General features: G+C 43.3%; 1 protein-coding gene across 1 annotated transcript in view; it reads left to right on the forward strand.

Moving 5' to 3' along the window:
• Positions 1-18,787, forward strand: part of ift80 (intraflagellar transport 80 homolog (Chlamydomonas)) — a 39,571-nt gene that overhangs the window by 5,917 nt on the left and 14,867 nt on the right. Inside the window, exons 6-8 of the mRNA XM_039825567.1 lie at positions 1,445-1,554; positions 3,179-3,268; positions 3,365-3,502. Coding sequence (XP_039681501.1) covers positions 1,445-1,554; positions 3,179-3,268; positions 3,365-3,502 — 338 coding nt within the window. The remainder of the gene's footprint in view (positions 1-1,444; positions 1,555-3,178; positions 3,269-3,364; positions 3,503-18,787) is intronic.

An 18,787-nucleotide genomic window follows, 5' to 3' on the forward strand; every position in this document is an offset into this window, starting at 1 on the left:
CCATAAAGTTTCAAAGCTTTATAGGAGTGGAGTTTTATTAAAAGCCATAAAAAACGACTCATAATGATACATTTCTCTATCCGTCATTGACATTACAGATGTCTTACTTACTTATTAATTGATTCGTGCAGTTTGACTTATTGAATGTTTTTTTTTTTGGCTTCTGGGGAAATGGATGGCACACTCCTGCTGAATGACGGGTGCTGTGGAAAACCTGGCAGGAGAACAGCAATTCAGCCCCAGTATTTAGGAAAATTTTTCCTTAGCTGGATGTTTAGAGAATGAGCTGCTGGGTGGTGGGCTGCTCAACAGACCTACAGATTTGTAGAACACCTGCATATAGTAGCATTGCCACAGACACACACCATCCACCACATGGCACTCAGATCACTGCAGGTGTTGCCTCTCTTCAGAACTCCACACATACACACACACACACACACACACACACACACACTCACTCACTCACTCACTCACTCACTCACTCACTCCACTCACTCACTCACTCACTCACTCACTACAGGAGCAGGCTGTTCTTCTTGGGTACTATGACCCATTTTAAGAGAGAGAGAGCGAGCTGTAGGAAGAGGTTGGAAGTGAGTGAGCGAGAGGGAGGAGAAAGTAACTTGCCTCAAACCAACCATCTCCTTCGTCAGATTTAGATCACGTGACCATTTGGCATTTGTGAGAAACCACATGCACCTGGAGTGGGGTTAAATGTCAGGCCCTCTCTCCTCCACAAGCGCATAGCCGCAACCCAACTCATACACACACATATTTTCCCTCACACATGTGCACGTAAGTACACACATTCGTGCCTCTGCTGTAGAGGTTAGACAGGTTTTCTCAAGTGGTGAGACTGCAAGTGCCGTTTCCATAGGCTGAATGAGGTGAGTGCTCCGAGGGAATATGATACCATTAGCACTGCTGTATCCCCGAGCCATTGTTCATACCAACTCCTAGTTTGTCAAGGAGAGGGGGAGAAATTCACACACACACAATTTTATTTTACATCTTTTAATTATTACATCAAGCAAGAGTCAAAGTCTCTGCGCGTGGAAGCCCAATCCATTGCTCTTGGTTTTAGATTAAAGGTGGAGTCTGCGATTCTAATGCAATACACTTTTTGTCACATTCAGCGAATATCTCCTCACGCTCCGCTAGCTGTCTGTTCTGCTGTGCACTGAAAAAACGAAATCAGCTGTTCATCCCTGGCTCTGTTAATGGGAAACAAATAAAGTGGCTCAGACCGAGCCTCACAACACTTTTCCATTCATGCTTGTGCACAGGACAGGGAAAAAGGCAAGGTGTAAAGAGAGAGGCACTGGGAGCGAGAGGGATGGTAAATCTGAAGGAGCACTGACGGCAGGGGGTATATTTGTTTGGGTGTTGAGTTGAAATATCAACAATCTCTCTTCATCTTCTGTTTACTTTCATCTTCCAGGTTCTCCTGTGTATTCTGTGGCTTGGGGTCCTGACTCAGACAGAATCCTCTACACATCAGGAAGACAGCTAGTCATCAAGCCTTTGCAACCCAGCGCCAAAGTCATACAGGTACAATGAATACTTTATTTATTCTTTTAAAAAGTAAAAAAAACAAAAACAAATCTGTGACACTGTTATCCAAATAAGATCAATCACCCAAAAATGAATCAACAAAGCAGAGCACATTCATTTGTTATGCATGCATCCCCTACACTGTGTTGTCACATTAATGGCTGCTGATTCCCGATTGATCACGTACCTCAGGTTCTCATTGAAAACAGGGTTAATGGTGTTGGGTTTGATGCTCGTAAAGGCTCACTTCAGATTCAATATGTCATGGTTTTGAAATATTACCTTGTAACTGACTCTGTTACTGACTCAAAGGATACGGCAATGGACATAAAATCAATCAAATCAATCAAACGTTATAACATGAATCACATGGAGATCCCATTGGATCCATGAATTAACAACAATACACACACTCACTCCAACATATTACTGCGTAATAAGTAAAGAAAAATTTGATTGATTGATCTGATTCAATAAAATATCACTTATCACTTTGAACACTATAGTATAGACACACCAAATCCCTACAACTCCCACTACAGTTTTGCTTAGTGTTTTGTGTTTGTCTGAGTTTGTGGCCTCTGTAGCTACATTCATTATCTGCTGTGCCACGTATCTAGTATCGGATGGGGATTTTCTTTTCCGTCGTCGATGTCTTTGCATGATAATTTTTATCTCATGTGTGGTTTTTGTTTATAGTTTGATCTGCCCGGCGGCCGGACATCACTGGGCCCTTTGCCTCTTTTCAGGCCTTTGTAAATTAAACTTGAGGTTCGTTGATTTGCAATGAGTAAAAATGCTATAAATCGATCTATATGTCTTTGAGTGCTTCTGCATTAATGGAGGGTGCAGCGCCGAGGACCTTGCACACCGTTGAGTATTTTTCTTGTTCATGTATACATTTGTTTATTATTCTTCTTGAAGCCGAATACCACCTGGGACCTTAGATAAACAGTGGAGGGTTTAATGTGCGCCTTCTCAACCCTTTGCTCTCCCTCAGCTATTACCACACATGCAGACACAAGCACACGCATCACATCCAGTGATGCATCTTGAACCTATGCAGGCTCAATCTGAATAGGTTGATGTGCGTCAGCCAACCAGGTTTCAATATGGGTTGGAAATCGCCTGGCTTACACAGACACAGATACACACGACACACATGTGCATGTGTTTACGTGTGTTCTCCTTTTGGCGCATGGAGTGAGCAAGTGGGGTACAAAAAAATAGAAAATAGAGTGTAAGCATGTAGAGCAAACAGGAACAAGATAGGAACATAGTAAGATAATGCTAGTGACAGTGACAGGCTTTCTGCCTGTCACTGTCACTAGCTTACATTGAAACACATGTTACATTGAAACACATGATGTAGAGTTAGCTCTCAGTTAGGCTGATATGAAACATTTCATAAACATGTAACTATGTGCAAGAATAAATGCTACTCTCTGTGGAGCCTATCATTATCTTTGTGTGTTATCTCTTTTATGGACTCAGTAAAAGTGCAGGCATTTATTGGAGATCTCTCCCACTTCTCTTCAACCAATGGGAGACGTTATGTATGGATAGCATCAATATGTTGTGTTGACATACAAATTCTCTCTTCCGCTCTGTCTCTCTCTAGTGGAAGGCTCATGATGGGGTTGTTCTGAAGGTGGACTGGAATTCAGTCAATGACGTCATACTGTCAGGTGGAGAAGACTGTAAATATAAGGTGGGCAGTGTTTGAGTGTACGTTTAGACGTCTTTTTGGTGTTTTAAGTTGTTTTGCTTTTTTTTTAACCTTTGAAATCACGTCCCCCCTCAACAGGTATGGGACAGCTTTGGTCGTCTGCTTTACTCCTCGACGTCTCATGACTACCCGGTCACCTCTTTGTCCTGGGCTCCAGATGGAGAGGTGTTTGCCGTGGGCTCCTTTAACACCCTGCGGCTCTGTGACAAGACTGGAGTAAGAACAAAAACCCTTTTACCTATTTCTGAATTGTTGTGTGCCCTCTTCCAATAGAATGAGAGAAACTGAAAGATGTGAAAGATGTTGCAGCAGCTCAGTACTTTGACATCTGGCGATAAAGCTTGTCAATAAAAGTATTGAAATGTTTGGTTGCTGAGATTTTTAAATATATTGCACCTTTCAGACAAACACCAATATTGCTTGGCATGTCATTGACCCCCCCCCCCCTCCCCCGAACTAACAACATTCAGGCTGTGTCTGAACTTTCCACATATTGCAAGCCCCTTATTTGTTATTGTGTATTTTAGTTGTTAATTCTACAAATGTGACATTTGTGCTTTGTAGTCCCTGAAACATACAGTATCTGGTATAGACTGTCAATTCTTTCCAGTGCAGTATGGTTTATATTGTGTAGCTCAATACAGGCCTTGTGCTTCCTATACATTGTTCATCTCTGTAAACCACATTAGGCTGCATGCCACATGTTCTTGTTACCTGGTGCTGATGGTAACTGGAGTTGTAATGAGAGGGGAAATGAGAGAATGATGAATGGTAATTGTTGTTTTATTATTGCTGAGCGTTTGGCCAGGAACAATATTACTCGTTCCCTGCTCTCTGCCCTCATGGGGCGTTGAGGGCTCCTTTGAGTTTACGTGGAGATGTCTGTGTATTGCCATTTCAGACCTGTTGTAATGAAAACAAACAACCAGGGCTAGGTTTGTGTGTGCTGATCACCAGGCATTTCATGCTCCATTTTGATTTAATTAGAATCAAATGGCTTTTTTTTTCTGGACCACTAAAACAAATGGGCTGGAGAGAGGTCTGAGCCAACACATATGTCTTCTCCAGAGGTGTAAGGTATGTGTTTTAGAGCGGTTTACATTGATATACTGTGTAGACAGTATAAACATCCATAGGGAGTCTTTATCTTTTACAATTACTTTTGGTTTCCTGAACCAGGGTTTTCCTTTGGTTTTTGGGAATATTGCCAGATTATAGTCGTGAGCTGATGAAATCATTCAAATGAAGCCAGCTTGTATCCATTTCCTTTTGTGTAAACAAAAATAAAAATTATTGTGCTATTAAAACTATAACAGACAGAACTGAGTACAACTTGCTTTTTGCTTAATTTTTTTGTAATGACCCGATTCACCTTTCGTCCTCCCATTTTGGTTTTGTTTACGTGTTGTTTTTTTTTGGTTCCATTGTTTCGTCATTGCACCACATGCTTTACTGTGGTGTGTCTCGGTTAAGACAGTGTGATGATAATTGATTGATAATTATGATGATTATGGTTCTGCCCTGCTCTAAGTGGAGGAAGGGTATGCTTGTCTTCTCCTCCCTAAGCTCCTTAGAGACAGTGTGTACTATAGCATGGCGTGGGATGCTTACTCAAGAGGAGGATGGGGCGGGGGGGAGGAGGGATGGAAGAAAATCCCCCTCCAGAGGTCACTCCATCTAAATTCTATGTGCAAATTCAGACATACACTCCTCACGCATCAAGTTAGTGAAAGTTAAATTTGCATACGTATGCACACTTGGTCACTGCACTATAATTACTGTAACCTCATTGTGCATGTGCATTTTACACACAAACATAGAAGCTGTTTCCCAATTATATGGGGCTTTACCTGTGATGTTGCTGTGGTTTGTTTGCGGCGCGGTAAGGGTTAAGCAGTGCAAAGAGTCTTTTCAGTTACTAGCGCGACTAATGGGAAGGAGTTTCATTCTGTATCTGCTACAATGAAACCTTGCACTTTAACGTATTGCTGCTTGCTCAGCAGGATCGGTCCCGCGCATTTAACCCCTTCACCTCCCGTCCAGCTCGGCTCTCCTCTCGCCCTAAACTTTCAACTCTCTCCTACTCTTTCCCTTTTTCTCCTCCACATTTTCTTTCTCCACGCACCACAGGGCAGATGTAGTTTGTTACCCCCCTCATTATCACCGTGGAGGGAGGGAGAGCGCACGCACGCACGCACGCACACACACACACACACACACACACACACACACACACACACACACACACACACTCACAAAGTTTACATTGAGGCAAAAGCACTGGGAAAGATTAGTCTTGTAGTTCCAGCAAGCCACACATGGAAAGAACACAAAGTTTGTTCTGTTTCATAGAGCATTTACATTTAGTTATTATTGAAAATATTATTGAATTATTAATACATGTTTAATTATTTTGTTGCAATTTTGTTGAGTTTGGAGTTTTTGTGTGCGGAGTACATTTTCTCTCCACAGGAGCTTTAACAGGACACAAGACAAAGAGGTTCACTGTCCCTTTTACAAGATTTGGGAGAGACAATAAGTCAGTGTCTGTCTGTGTGCCTGCCATAGTATATGCATGTGCCCACATGCCTGTGTGTGTGTGTGTGTGTGTGTGTGTGTGTGTGTGTGTGTGTGTGTGTGTGTGTGTGTGTGTGCGCGCGCGTGCGTGTGTGTGCAACCATTGCCGTGCGAATGTGCCTGCGAGACAGCAGTCTATTTACGAGGCGCTGCAGCTGGTGTCTAGCGTCTGGACCCTGTCACGATCCCTGACACTGTCACTGGCTAACAAGTAGGACTCATTGTGCCAGGCGAGCACCCTCTAGCTTTTTTCACTCCGCCTCCCCCTTCCTCCCCCTTCTCTTCACTGCGCTTGTTTTTTCTCTCTTCACTGTACACCCATGCTCACATACATAAATATAATAGCTGCTTGGTTTTACTTTTTCTAATTCTTGCACAATACTTGATTTTGTTACTTGTTTCTTTTTTAAAACAATTATGGGTTATATGAGAGATCATGTTATTTATGTAACTTAAGTTCTGTAGATGTTCTTTGGTCAGTGTTTCAGAAATGTGTATAATACATAAAGAGAAAATTCTACTTTTCTAACGGGACAGATGCAAACTTCACTCCATTTTTCCAAGAGCTGATCAAAGTTCAGTATTTCGCTTAAGGTCACATAAGCAGGGCAGAATTTTGTAATGATGGCCAGATTTTGTATTTCGCCATCCTTCCTTTTGGTTTGATGCTCATTCTGGACTTAGCGGGCATTCAAACCGAAAACAGCCTTTTTGCAACGTTAAAACAACGCAGGCCACCGCAGCGCCTTGCCGGATGACATCGCATAGCGTTGTGGCAAAAATTGAGCCTGGTTCAACTTTTTTGCCAGACGCCCCCTGCATTTAACTGACTCATTCAAATGAATGAGCTGGTTTGCATTTTTTAATGCAGGGCTAATGTAGATCTGTACGTGGCCTTAGACCCAGGTCTCAAATAGCTTAGCTATTACTACTCCCCTCCCTGGCCTGATCCACTTTAACTGAGGTCTTACTGAAACGTGGCTGAGCTTAGCCCTGGTACGATCGAGGTCCCTGTCACACAGCCAGTGTACGTCTTCTATTCCCCTCTCCGCCCCTCTTTTTTCTACTCCTCCATTTGTATGTTATAATTAACCACAGGCTACCTAGTACGGATCATCAGAAGATTTTATTGTTGAACCCTATTACTGAGCCTTATTACTTACCGACGTGTAAATGTCTGCTTTCCTAGCGGTGTAATTACTTGCAGTTTTCCTTTCACAATGTGACAACAGCTGTCACCCTCACACAGTTTTGGGAGATGAGTAGTCATAAATCATGCATCAAAGTTATTGCTCATAATGGTAGCGTTGCATTCAAGAGTGGGGTTTGTGAAAGTGTGAAACCACTGGTATCTACTTGTGGATGCTGCCTGATATTTCATACAATTGTCAAATAAGCCTTATATATCATGACCATCTATGATTTCTTATCTCTAGCTGTGATTTTCTGCCAGCTCAACTGTCTTTGAAAAAAACTGCATTCTAGCATTATTAGTCTATCCATCCTGAGTGCTTTGTGCTAGTTCATTGGTCCAACAGCTTTTCGGTATGAACTTAAGTGGGAGATTGCGCTACATCTTTTCCCTTCCTCGTTGTCTATGAGATGCAAGCGTGCTTTCCTTTGTAGTGTAGTGTAAAGTATAAATCCCCCCCCCCCCCTCTCTCCTCCTTTTGTTGCACATGCCTCCCTCCTTTCTGTGTCAGGGTGTGTTGGGCTACCTCGTGCTTATCAGTGCTCCCCCTTTTTGCTCCCTTTCCCTCCTGCCTTCCCCAAGGCCCTCTTTACCTCCCTTTTTTTCTGGGTGAGTCCGGGGGGTCCCCTTAGGGTCTTTGTAAGCCTTGCTCAGCTTTGCCACTCTGGGAATGGGTCCATGTCCAGCTGGAATCACCATTGGTTCTTTCTCCTCCGTTCCCTGTTTAACGTGCAGCCTCATTCTCTATAGGATCTTTGTCTGCTATCCTTATAGCTGCCAACCATTATTTTCTCTCAGGGAGTCTATCACTCTTGACTATCCGTGAGTCTGCCAGTCTTCTTGTGGTCTTTTGTTATTCTTTTCTTAGTCGTAGACTCTCGTCCTCTATGACATGCCATGCTTCACCTTAATTGCCAGACTTCAGGCTTCCCTGTCTTCTCTGACTTAGTCCCTCTAACCGTTTCCCCCCCACTATCATTAAGGAGCATATACCCTAATGTCAGCATATACCTTAATGCAGCAAACTGCCAGAACAGGTGCTGGCAGTTTGCTGCCAACCACTGGCCGGCCAACATCTGGAAATTGTCGCTGCTGGAAGAGAATAAAACGGCCCAGAGCTCTGATCCTGATCGTGAACCACTCTTAGTGGAGCATGAAAAGGCAAAAGAAACCACTGTAGATGTATCAGACTGCAAGCCTTTATCTATGTTCATCACATTAGAAGGAGACGTTTAGTACAGTATAGAAAAATGTTGCTGCAAAAGAAGGGAACGGCAGCAGAAGTAGCAGAGACAGACACGCGCATAGATGACATAGGGGGTGGAAAAAAAAAACAGCAGAGGAGGGTTACTCAGGAGAGAAGATGAAAAGTAAGTCAAAGTGAAATTATTGGCAGGAGTCTGACAGAGAAAGCGCATGTGCACATGAGAAAAGATGGTGACTGAGTGTTTGAAAAAAGACGAGTAAGTTTGAGAGTGTGTCAGAGAGAGCGAGAGAGAGAGCGAGCAAGAGTGAGGGAGCATTGTCAAACAAAGAGAGTCCTGAGTCAGCAGCAGAGCAGTTTTCTCCCCAGGCAACTGGGCAGGGCTACTTCTCTCTCTCTCTCTGTCTCTCACTCTCTCTCTCCACTTGCTTTACCCCTCCCTCCCTCTCTCCCTCCCCTTAGAAATCTGTGCTTTTGCATGCTATTTCTTGCTCTCTGCACTCTTCCTTTCTGCTCTCTCGCTGTCGTAAGCCTGCCCCCATCGTACACTGTGAACTGGTAGAAAGAGACCACAAGTTCTGTAAAGGGAAATTGGGGTCTATCTCACCCATCAGAGCTCTCTTCCTCCGCCGTTTTCTCTCTTGTTTTCATAGGAATAATTTTACTGATTCCTTTTAACACATTTTGATGAAGTTTCCAGGCCTGTTGAAGCCTAGTTTAGAGAATGAGAAGAGTGTGAACAGCATATGACTGTATGATGCAGTACTTGCATGTCACTTAATCTATCATCCCAAAGAGCTCATTAGTTTCTTCTTTCCAGAATGTGAGGATAAGGGTTTCTCCTTTGTATTCTAGGTCCTTTGTACAGAACAGGCTTTAGTTTTCTGTGTTGCTGAACTTATTCTGGCACACTCTGTGGAACAGTGTATGTAAGGTCCTTCTTGCAGATGATTGACCCCAATTTTTTGTGCTAGCTCATTTATGTGTGTGTGTGTGTGTGTGTGTGTGTGTGTGTGTGTGTGTGTGTGTGTGTGTGTGTGTGTGTGTGTGTGTGTGTGTGTGTGTGTGTGTGTGTGTGTGTGTGTGTGTGTGTGTGTGTGTGTGTGTGTGTGCGCGCACGTGCGTGTGAGAGAGAGAGCCGGAGCCTGTGTGCGTAAAGTGGGTTAGAGTAAAAGGCACTTGTTGACATGGTAATACTTTTACACCTCTCTAGAGTTCGGCTAAAGGCTTGCCTTGTTGGAAACCAAAAAGGAGGGGAGCTTGAAAAAGAGCTGAGAAAAGAGCGGTTGGAGGGGTGGGGGGCAGGGTAGTGTGGAACTGTCCAATATATCCTGTAAAGTTGGCCTAGGCAGTGAGGCTTGGAGGATTGGTCTCCATAAAAGACGGTGGTTTCTCTTTCCCTCAAGCCTCTCTCTCTCTCTCTCTCTCTCTCTCTCTCTCTCTCTCTCTCTCTCTCTCTCTCTCTCTGCTCTCGTTCCTCTGCCTTTTTTTTCTTCTTTACTTCTCTCCCCCCTCCATCCTTCCCTCCCCCCACGGCTGGAGTAAGTGTATGACAGTGAGACAGTGCCCTGCCAGCCCCTCTGGCAGAGTCATCATTCTTAGCAGTACTAAATCACTACCTCCACTAGCTAGACAAACATTTCACACTCGCAGAGAGATAGAAGCAGAAAGAGGGATACAACAGTATAAGGAGTTAGAGTGCAAAGAAAGGGCTTCAGTTGTGCACACAAATAAGTGTAAGCAATAAGCGTAAGCAGAGCATGTGTGTAACTGGGGTATCACTTCAGGCTTTACTGCCAACCCAGAGTTCATTAAGAGCTGTTATTGAGGACTAAGGCTGGGCTGTCCAGAAAAGGATGATTTCAAAGGCTTTAATTTTGGCTGCACCCTAGCCCCCCCCCCCTTTTCCGTTGGCTTCCACATGGATCAGAATGGTGCTACACTTGACGTTGACTAATTCATGGACTGGCTGCTTCATTTGGTATAATTTGTTATATATGGTTGCCTCCACATAGAAGTAATGGGCTTGTCATCACGTATACGCATGTATGCACTTAGTTTAATGTGTGTGTTTGTGTTGCTATATGGATACATGTGTTTGTGTTCTATGAAACCAGTACTGTGTGGTTTTCACATTATAGAAGACTAGCCAATGTGTAAGGATACAAATTTAGACTCGCTATTATCAACAGGCATTACATTAACCCCTTGAAGATTTGAGGTGTGCTTGTCAGTGTCTTAAAAAAGTCTTTGTGTCTGTAAGGATCCCATAGAAAGTTGTCTCGGCTCATTGGCTAATTTGTTTAAACTCTTACAACCTATGTGTATTCTAGACCTGCCATCACAGGGAAGTAGTAGGTCCATTGGAGGGTAAAAGGTTGTGTGTTGTGTCGTTTGTAGCATGCCAAAACACAGTCAAATTTCCAAATGGCTAATCTAGAATACAGACCGTGTGTGTGTGTGTGTGTGTGTGTGTGTGTGTGTGTGTGTGTGTGTGTGTGTGTGTGTGTGTGTGTGTGTGTGTGTGTGTGTGTGTGTGTGTGTGTGTGTGTGTGTGCGCGCGCGTGCGTGCGTGACTGTGTTTTCAAGCGCATGTGTGCATTGTTGGTGCTAATAGAATTCTGCTGTCCAGCTCACAGCTGTGTCCTGCTGATGAGTCCCAGGAGGCCCCAGCATGTGTCTATGGTTACTATGTTGAGGCTCCAGCATGAAACCATGTGTAGATCATTACTCTCTCTCTCTCTCTCTCTCTCTCTCTCTCTCTCTCTCTCTTCTAGTTTGTCTAGCTCCCCTCTCACTCGCCCACCCTTGTCTCTCCCTCTTACGTTTCTCCATGCACTGCCAAAGCTCCAACTTGTGCCACTCTACACTTGTCCCAGGCCCAGCCTCTGTATCTCTTTAGCCGAGCCAAGTGGGTATTTCAATACAGAGATTTGCAGAGCTCCTCTCACTGGCCTATATTTAGAAATGGGCTTATAGATAGCTATAGTTGTCATGTGTTATTGCAGAGTCAGGGAATGCAAATGGTTCATTCTGCAGCAGGCAGAGAAAACACTAAGTTCTGGTAAGTTCACTAAAGGCCCTGACAAACCAAGCAGACGGCCAAGAACCAGTGGCGACCCATGTCGACTTTGTCTTGGCCAAAAAACTGCACTTGAACACACAGCAAAGACTGCAGCGTTTTCCCAAATTAGCACAGTACCTAGGGTCCCTCTGCTTCACTCCCCACTGGGGAGACACCGGGATGGCTAACCAGAGTGGCCATCTTCCGGGCTGTCATCCGTTCTCTCTGCAAAGAAGTCTCCCTGCAGTGGGGAGTGGAGATGCCCGAGCGGAGGGACAGAGGGCTCTGCTGCAGCCACTGCAGCCGCTGGCTATTCAGCTAATGTTAACTTGCTAATTCCACCCAACATGCCTTAATGCTAGCCTGGAAATCCAGACCAAAATCCGAAAGATTAAGGGTCTGGCACTGAGTAATGAAAATGGCCCAACTCGAGGGGCGGCACCAAGCATGCATTTGAAAATCTTACTGCACGCAATTGGATAACACTACGACCAATCACAACAATATGTATCCAGAGCCCCATACGCTTAGCTACCAGTGGAGCTAACTGGTAGATTAAACTGTCGTCATCTGTTTAGCTCACCTCTGGCCCGCCTGTATCAGATACACCGATGTGATTGGTGCAGCAGGGGTACAAGGGCATAGTTAATGAGCATCATTACTCAATGCCAGAGTGACTCGCTGAGCAAATTCATATTGTGCTCTCGTGAGAACTCTGGCTTTTCAGGGTACCTTAATGCTACACTGGTTACAGAAAATGAGCCAAACAATTGACAGTTGTCACTCATCTGGCGATAGCAATGTGCTATCCTACGATGTGACAAGAGCATGTGAATAAAACATGAAGTTGATATATTTTACTAATTTAGTGGCTAGCTAGCTTGCTAGGGAGCTCACTTGTCAGTCTAGCACAAGTAACATTAGTTATGTAACGTCATCTGGTTGTACGTTGGCCCTCTTATGTAGCTACATAATGTGCAAAAATAGCTATTCCAATAGGTCGCACCTATGTGCTTTTTAAAAGGCACCTTCGAACTTCATTTTTGGCCAGTTTTGACAGCTCTATTGGATTGTTCAGATGAGATGAAGATGAAAAATGAAAGGAACCATCTGTGTGCGCTCTCACAGTCGTTTGTCTTCTTGTACTAATTCGCTTAAGCTGAATAGCCAATCAGATAGATTCCTCGTGCCAACGCCGATCCATGACTGACTGCCAACGATCTCCTTGGTGTGTCAGGGCCTAGATGTATATTTGATACTTTAGCGGTTGGAACTTTACATTGTGTTGTGTTCCAGGCTATAACTCTATAATAACAAATACGAATTTATTAACAGATTATCTTGCACTGTACATTACACATTATTTTTACATACACACTTGCACATAAGCACACAGTTTCTTTGCAAATAAGAGGCTGAGAAGCCAACCAGCTGAGAGGACAACTTTTGGGGAAATGAAGACCCGCATAGTACACAGAAGTGTACTGTATCTTGCCGGATGTTATTTTTGAAATCAATAATTGATTTTGTTCGACGTGTGCCTCTGACAGTGAACAAAAATCCCACAAACTTGAACTGCTCATTTATTTAAACTTGCCTGAGGTAGTGCATCAAAGGTCATCTCCCATCCCAATACATTTAGTATAGTTGCATCAGGTGTGTGTGTGTGTGTGTGTGTGTGTGTGTGTGTGTGTGTGTGTGTGTGTGTGTGTGTGTGTGTGTGTGTGTGTGTGTGTGTGTGTGTGTGTTTGTGTGTGTGTGTGTGTGTGTGTGTGTGTGTGTGTGTGTGTGTGTGTGGGTGTTAATCTCAGTATGATCATAGAAGCTTAGATTATGTGTGGTCGTGGAACATTTGAAAAGTAGCTCTTTTATGTCCTGAGTCCTCTTTCAGTTTGGTAGTATGTAATGTGATACAGGGGGTTAAGCTTTATTATGAAGCACAGCGCATTAGATGTGCCTCATTTTCATCCCAAAGAGCATCTTCATAATTTACCTTAGCAATCTTTCATGAAAAATTATGTATCTATGCTTGCGTGTGCACACATGTTACATAAATGACTATGAATACTGTCTTGGTAGCATTGTTGCATATTGACTACTTAGTCAGTATAGGACATCAAATACAGAGTAATGTGGCATTGCAGTACAAAGATCATTAGTAGTAGTAGACTAGTAAAACTGTAACTGCATAGTTAAACATACACATTAATTTACATGTAGTTTGGTGCATAGTAACAGCTTCATGTCTAGAAAAGGTGTGGTGATTTTGGATTGCTTAGTCCATCTTAGATGGCAGTTCTCAGCCAGAGCAGTTCCCACACATACAGGTCTGACCAGTCCTGGACATAGGCCCAGTTTGTCCTTATCCTAATAGTGAACCTCATCCCCCATGGAGGGGTCACTGCAAACTGACATTTACAAGGCCTCCTAATCTGCTGAGAGATTGATGAACCCTCATCCAAAACCACCTCCTACTCTCCTAAAAAAAAAAAGAAAAGAAAAGAAAAAAGACTTTGTTTTTAGTTTCACTCTCAAACCCATTCCCATCTTACATAATTGGTTTGGAAATGGAAGAGTAGATTGAAGAGTAGATTTGTGTCAGCATTTTCTTATATGCACATCATATGACTGTTTATAGCTAGATACATGCCTGTATATGTCTAGTGTCCATTACAATCAGACATGTGTGTTGTGTTTATGTGCACGGAGTTACACTCTGTACCTGCGCTGCCAGGTCATGTCCTGCAAACAGGAAAACTGAAGCCAGCTGGCTTTGCAGAGGTCTGCCATCTGTTCTGATTTATGTAAGACTGTTAACCCTGGACTAGGTTGGCTCCCACTAGCTCCCACTAGCCCACTAGCACAGTGATAAACTAACAGAGGAGGTGTCCTCCTTTCACCAATGTACAAAGTGTACACAGCGGTATAGGTTTGGACAATGTGGGGGCTTTTTGTGGCAATATCTGTTATGTTGTGGAATTATGAAATAAACCAGTTTTGCAAAATGATCATTTCATGTTAAAAAAAAAATACTTATATACAATATAATAAAGTTTTAACATTTGACCAGATATATGCATCTTTAATCATTAGTAACGCAGGGTCATTCAGCATCTCCATAGCTTTCACTGAACATGTTTAACTCACTTTTGACCATTCATACCACACTGTTCACTGGTCACATGCAAATACTGGGTCATTGTCATGTTTCCATGTCATTAAAAGTGATTGACACGGGCCCCCGGATAGCTAAGTTGGTAGAGCGAGCACCCATATATAGAGGTTTGACTCCGACCTGCGGCCCTTTGCTGCATGTCATTCCCCCTTCTCTCTCCCCTTTCATGTCTGTCCTGTAAAAATAAAGGCCGAAAAAATCTTTATAAAAAAAGAAGTGACTGACACAATGTTGTCTTAACACAGGAGATCCAAATGGCGGACATTACAGTATAGACTATCGATTTGTCTGTACTGTAATGTCATGCAACAACATGTAACAACTTATACTTGAAAAACATTGAGAGGTGTGGAATTTGATAGTGCTACAGATCAGTGCCAATATTTAGTGCAGTGACAATTCTACTATATGTACTCTATACAGTACTGTATATGCGCTACATGTACATTGGGTTCATCTTTTTATACCAAGGCCCCAGTAGTGTAGCAGCTGCATAAAATGCAGGTTTTTAGCAGGGTCACAGACTCCGGTTGACCCATTAACACTAATGGCTGGTACATGTTTTTCCTAGATGCTTACTTCAGTGTGACAGGAGTGTCAGATGAAGGGCTAGAAAATCATAGAAAGTCTGGAACTCTCATGCCCCCTTTTCTGATTAGCATGTTGTTGACTTGTATTAGGGCTGGGGGTGGGGGTGGAGCAGAGAGCGGTCAGGGCAGACATATTTAATGCTTGTGAAGTAATGGGGCTGAATCAGCAGATAGCTCCACTGGGAGCCATTAGTCCAGACATGTGTCATTAACCCTTTCCCTGGCCCGAGCTCCACCCCCACCCACCCCCACTCCACTCAGAGCAGGCCATGAAGTCCAAAGCACTGTTTCAGGTAGTACAGATAGAGAAAGGGGGGAGGGGTAAACTAATGGCATAGATACACATTTCCATTTTCTCCTTTAACTTTATCTAGTATTTCCCCTGCTCCCCTCTCACTCTCTGTATTTCTCTTTTTCAGTGCTTTGTTTTCAAGATAGCTTTGCTTATTCTGTGTGTGTCGTTTCAGTCAGTATTTTATATACCAGGCAAAATAACGTTTTGTTTGCTAAAGTTAAAGTTGTGCTCCACTAAAAATCTCATCTATTTAATATACTCACACCCTATAGCCTTTAAAGGTGGATGTAAAAGGAGGAGTATATCGGCTGTGGTCTGCATCTTGTCACTTACAATAGATTCTAATAATGATGAGCAATGAAAATGTCCACTGAAACTTCTTATACCACTTCATACAGCAAATGCACATCTTTGCTATCTAGCTGCATGTGCAATATGTTCCAAACACTATTACACATATTTTTTCCAGAATACGTCTAAATACACAGCTTCCATTTGTAGTTGGCGAACTTAAGTTGCTTGTGACAACCGGAAAAAAGTACACCGTGCAAGGTACAAACTTGATACTTTTACTTTTTTATACTTTTTTTCTGCCATGAAAAGATGTCATTATTGGAATGTATGGTAACCTACAAAATGTAAGCTGAACACAGCTGCTGTTCGGTGGAAAGGACAAAACTTTCAACTTTCAGCAGCCCCCTTTCAAGCCTACAGGGAATGAGTATTTCATAATAAATAGACGGGTGGAGGAACACTTTAATTGTGAGGTGATTTTTATAAAATATTTTAAAAAGGCAAGAAACAAGTGAAATAAAATAACAGGGCAGAGTTAGTTGTACCTATATAGAGAGGAGGACATTTTTTTACATAACCTTTTTGCAGGCCTCCCCATGTTGGCTGAGGCTGCAGGGCAACAATAGAAAGAAGGGGCAGGCCCACAACACCTGCCAGTCTTAATGGTAAACATATGTTGAGAAATGCATGAGGAAGGGAGGAGGGAGAGGGCAAGCACTCTCCTTAAAGAGGCTCTAAATAGGCTGTGTGTTCGTAGATTGGCTGTGTTTTTTTGGGTGCATGCATGCTCATGTGTGTGTGCAAATGTGCCGTTGTCTGCAGAACTGTCAGCATGTCTGTGTGGGCCTCTGGTAGCAGGGCCGTTTCTGAACATTTGGGGGCCCTAAGCAACATTTTGCCATAGCCACCCCCTTGGCCATGGCAACCCTGAATTAAAATGAATCACTTGGCATACTTTTGTTTTCTATATTATATGGTGGCGCACTGGATGGAGGATGAGTGGGTTGTGGTTGGTTTGTGCATGAATATCTGAGGTGGTTTGCAGCTGTTGAGTTGATGGACCTGGAATTTCTTCATCTCCTGTTGGGTGAACTGGTGGTGCACTTGATGGCTAATACTGTAAGTATGTAAAGTAACTCAGGTGGTTTCAGGCTGTTGATGTGTACCTGGGGAATCTGAGTCTGGATCAATTGATATAAAAGATAAAGAAAATGTATAATTAAATCACTGTATGAAATCAATTACTGTACAACACTAATAGTATGTATATTGTAGGAGCCATTTGTTTTGGTTAATCTGTTATTTTTCTGTATCCTGCCATCTGGTGGCTAAATTTGTTATGGCTTTCTTAATTAGTAGATCAAGACCTGAAGTCACTTGTAGTTAGAGTATCCCCAGCCTGGCGTCTTTGTGGAAGTGATACATGGTGGTGTCACTACAGTATTAATGTTGGATCATGCCAAATTTCATTGCTGTGTGTCAAAACAACGTCCACAAGGTTTGGTAGTTCCTGCTACAGTAGGTGTCTCCAGGACCACATTTTGCCGTGATGACACACACACAAACGGACTGACAAGGTGAAAAAACTACCAGCGTCGCTGTCGCTTCTGGTAATAAAAACTCCACAAGACGTGGCGCCCTGGTGGCTTATAATGCCTATAGGGAGAAACAGCCCTGTAGGTTGCAGATTGTGGATTATCACTTTGGTCTTCCCCTGAATCAGAACCAAAAATCTGGATAGTAACACTGCCAGCAAAATATGGTGAAGGATGGTAGAGCAGCGTTATTAAATTACTCTGTGCGGTACTACTGCATACCACAGGGTAATTTTACCAGTTCAGCACTCCAGGGTTTGTCACCTACATGCAACCAACGTCTGTGCGTCTGAGTCACATTAACACACACATGTCAACACACACAGGATGCATGTGTGGGTGTTTTGCTTGTTGCTCAGAGTGATCATCGTGTTAGACTACCAGCCTTGGTCTCCTGCCACGTCTTTGACACAAGTATAAGTGTGTATGTGTCTGAATTGTAGTGTGTACCTAGACTTGCATGCACAGCCATACATTGCTGCTATATGTACATACGTAGTCTGTGTGTATAAGCTCATTGTACGTTTGAGAGGTCTCCCCCTCTCTCCCCCAGAGCTCAGCTGAGAACTACACGTCATGTCTGCCACCTTCTCTCTCGCCACAAAGCTGCCCATTATGGATAGACAGGGTTCAGTGACAAGAGAGTGGACTCCAGCCACATGAAGGCCCAGGCCCATCTCTCACAGCCCCTCCTAAAGCTTCATTTTGGCCTTTATAGACCCTTTCTGCTTGTCTGCTTGCTCTTTCTTCTTGCTGTGTAATATCTTACTAATCTTGAATCACCTTCCAGCCTTTTCTGGTAGCGTTTTCAGTATCCAGTAGAGTTCCACCCCTTTTGGCTGCAATAAAGCCAGTTGCCACTGACTGATTCACCTCCTCCTGCTGCTCTCCCGTTTCCCTGTCTCCTCCATTTCTCCTATCGTCGTCATAATCCATTCTCACCCCCACCTATTTTCCATCAGCCTCACATCCTTTTAAAAAAAAATCTGAAAACACTAGTCTGGCTTTGTAGTGTAAAAGAGAAATAAATAGCATTTCCAGAATGATTACATACGTCTGTTTAGACACCGTCAACTACTATGTAGCAGAAATGTGCTTATTATAGAAGCCGATTACACAATACAGGTGTTGTCAATGGTAACTGCATTTATGTAGCGTCTTTATACCTTACTGGACAAAGCGCTTTACAATTTGCCTCTCATTCACCCATTCACACACACATACAGCTGAGCTGCCATGTAGACGCTGGCCTGCCCATCAGGGGCAACTTGGGGTTTAGTGTCTTGCTCAAGGACACTTTAACAAGCGGACAGGAGGCCAACCTTGTGATTAAAGGACAACCCGCTCTACCTCCTTAGCCACAGCCGCCCCTGTATGTACTGTATGTTTGTTGTAAGACAATATTGCTAACATAAAATAGTTATTTGATCAACGGTCTCAGTGTAGTCACAAATTGTTTGTCTACACTGAAACAAAATGATCAATTACGGAGAGTTAGATGGGAATAAAGCAGAA

The sequence above is a fragment of the Perca fluviatilis genome, chromosome 2 (genome assembly GCF_010015445.1).
Source record: "Perca fluviatilis chromosome 2, GENO_Pfluv_1.0, whole genome shotgun sequence".
Classification (NCBI taxonomy): domain Eukaryota; kingdom Metazoa; phylum Chordata; class Actinopteri; order Perciformes; family Percidae; genus Perca; species Perca fluviatilis.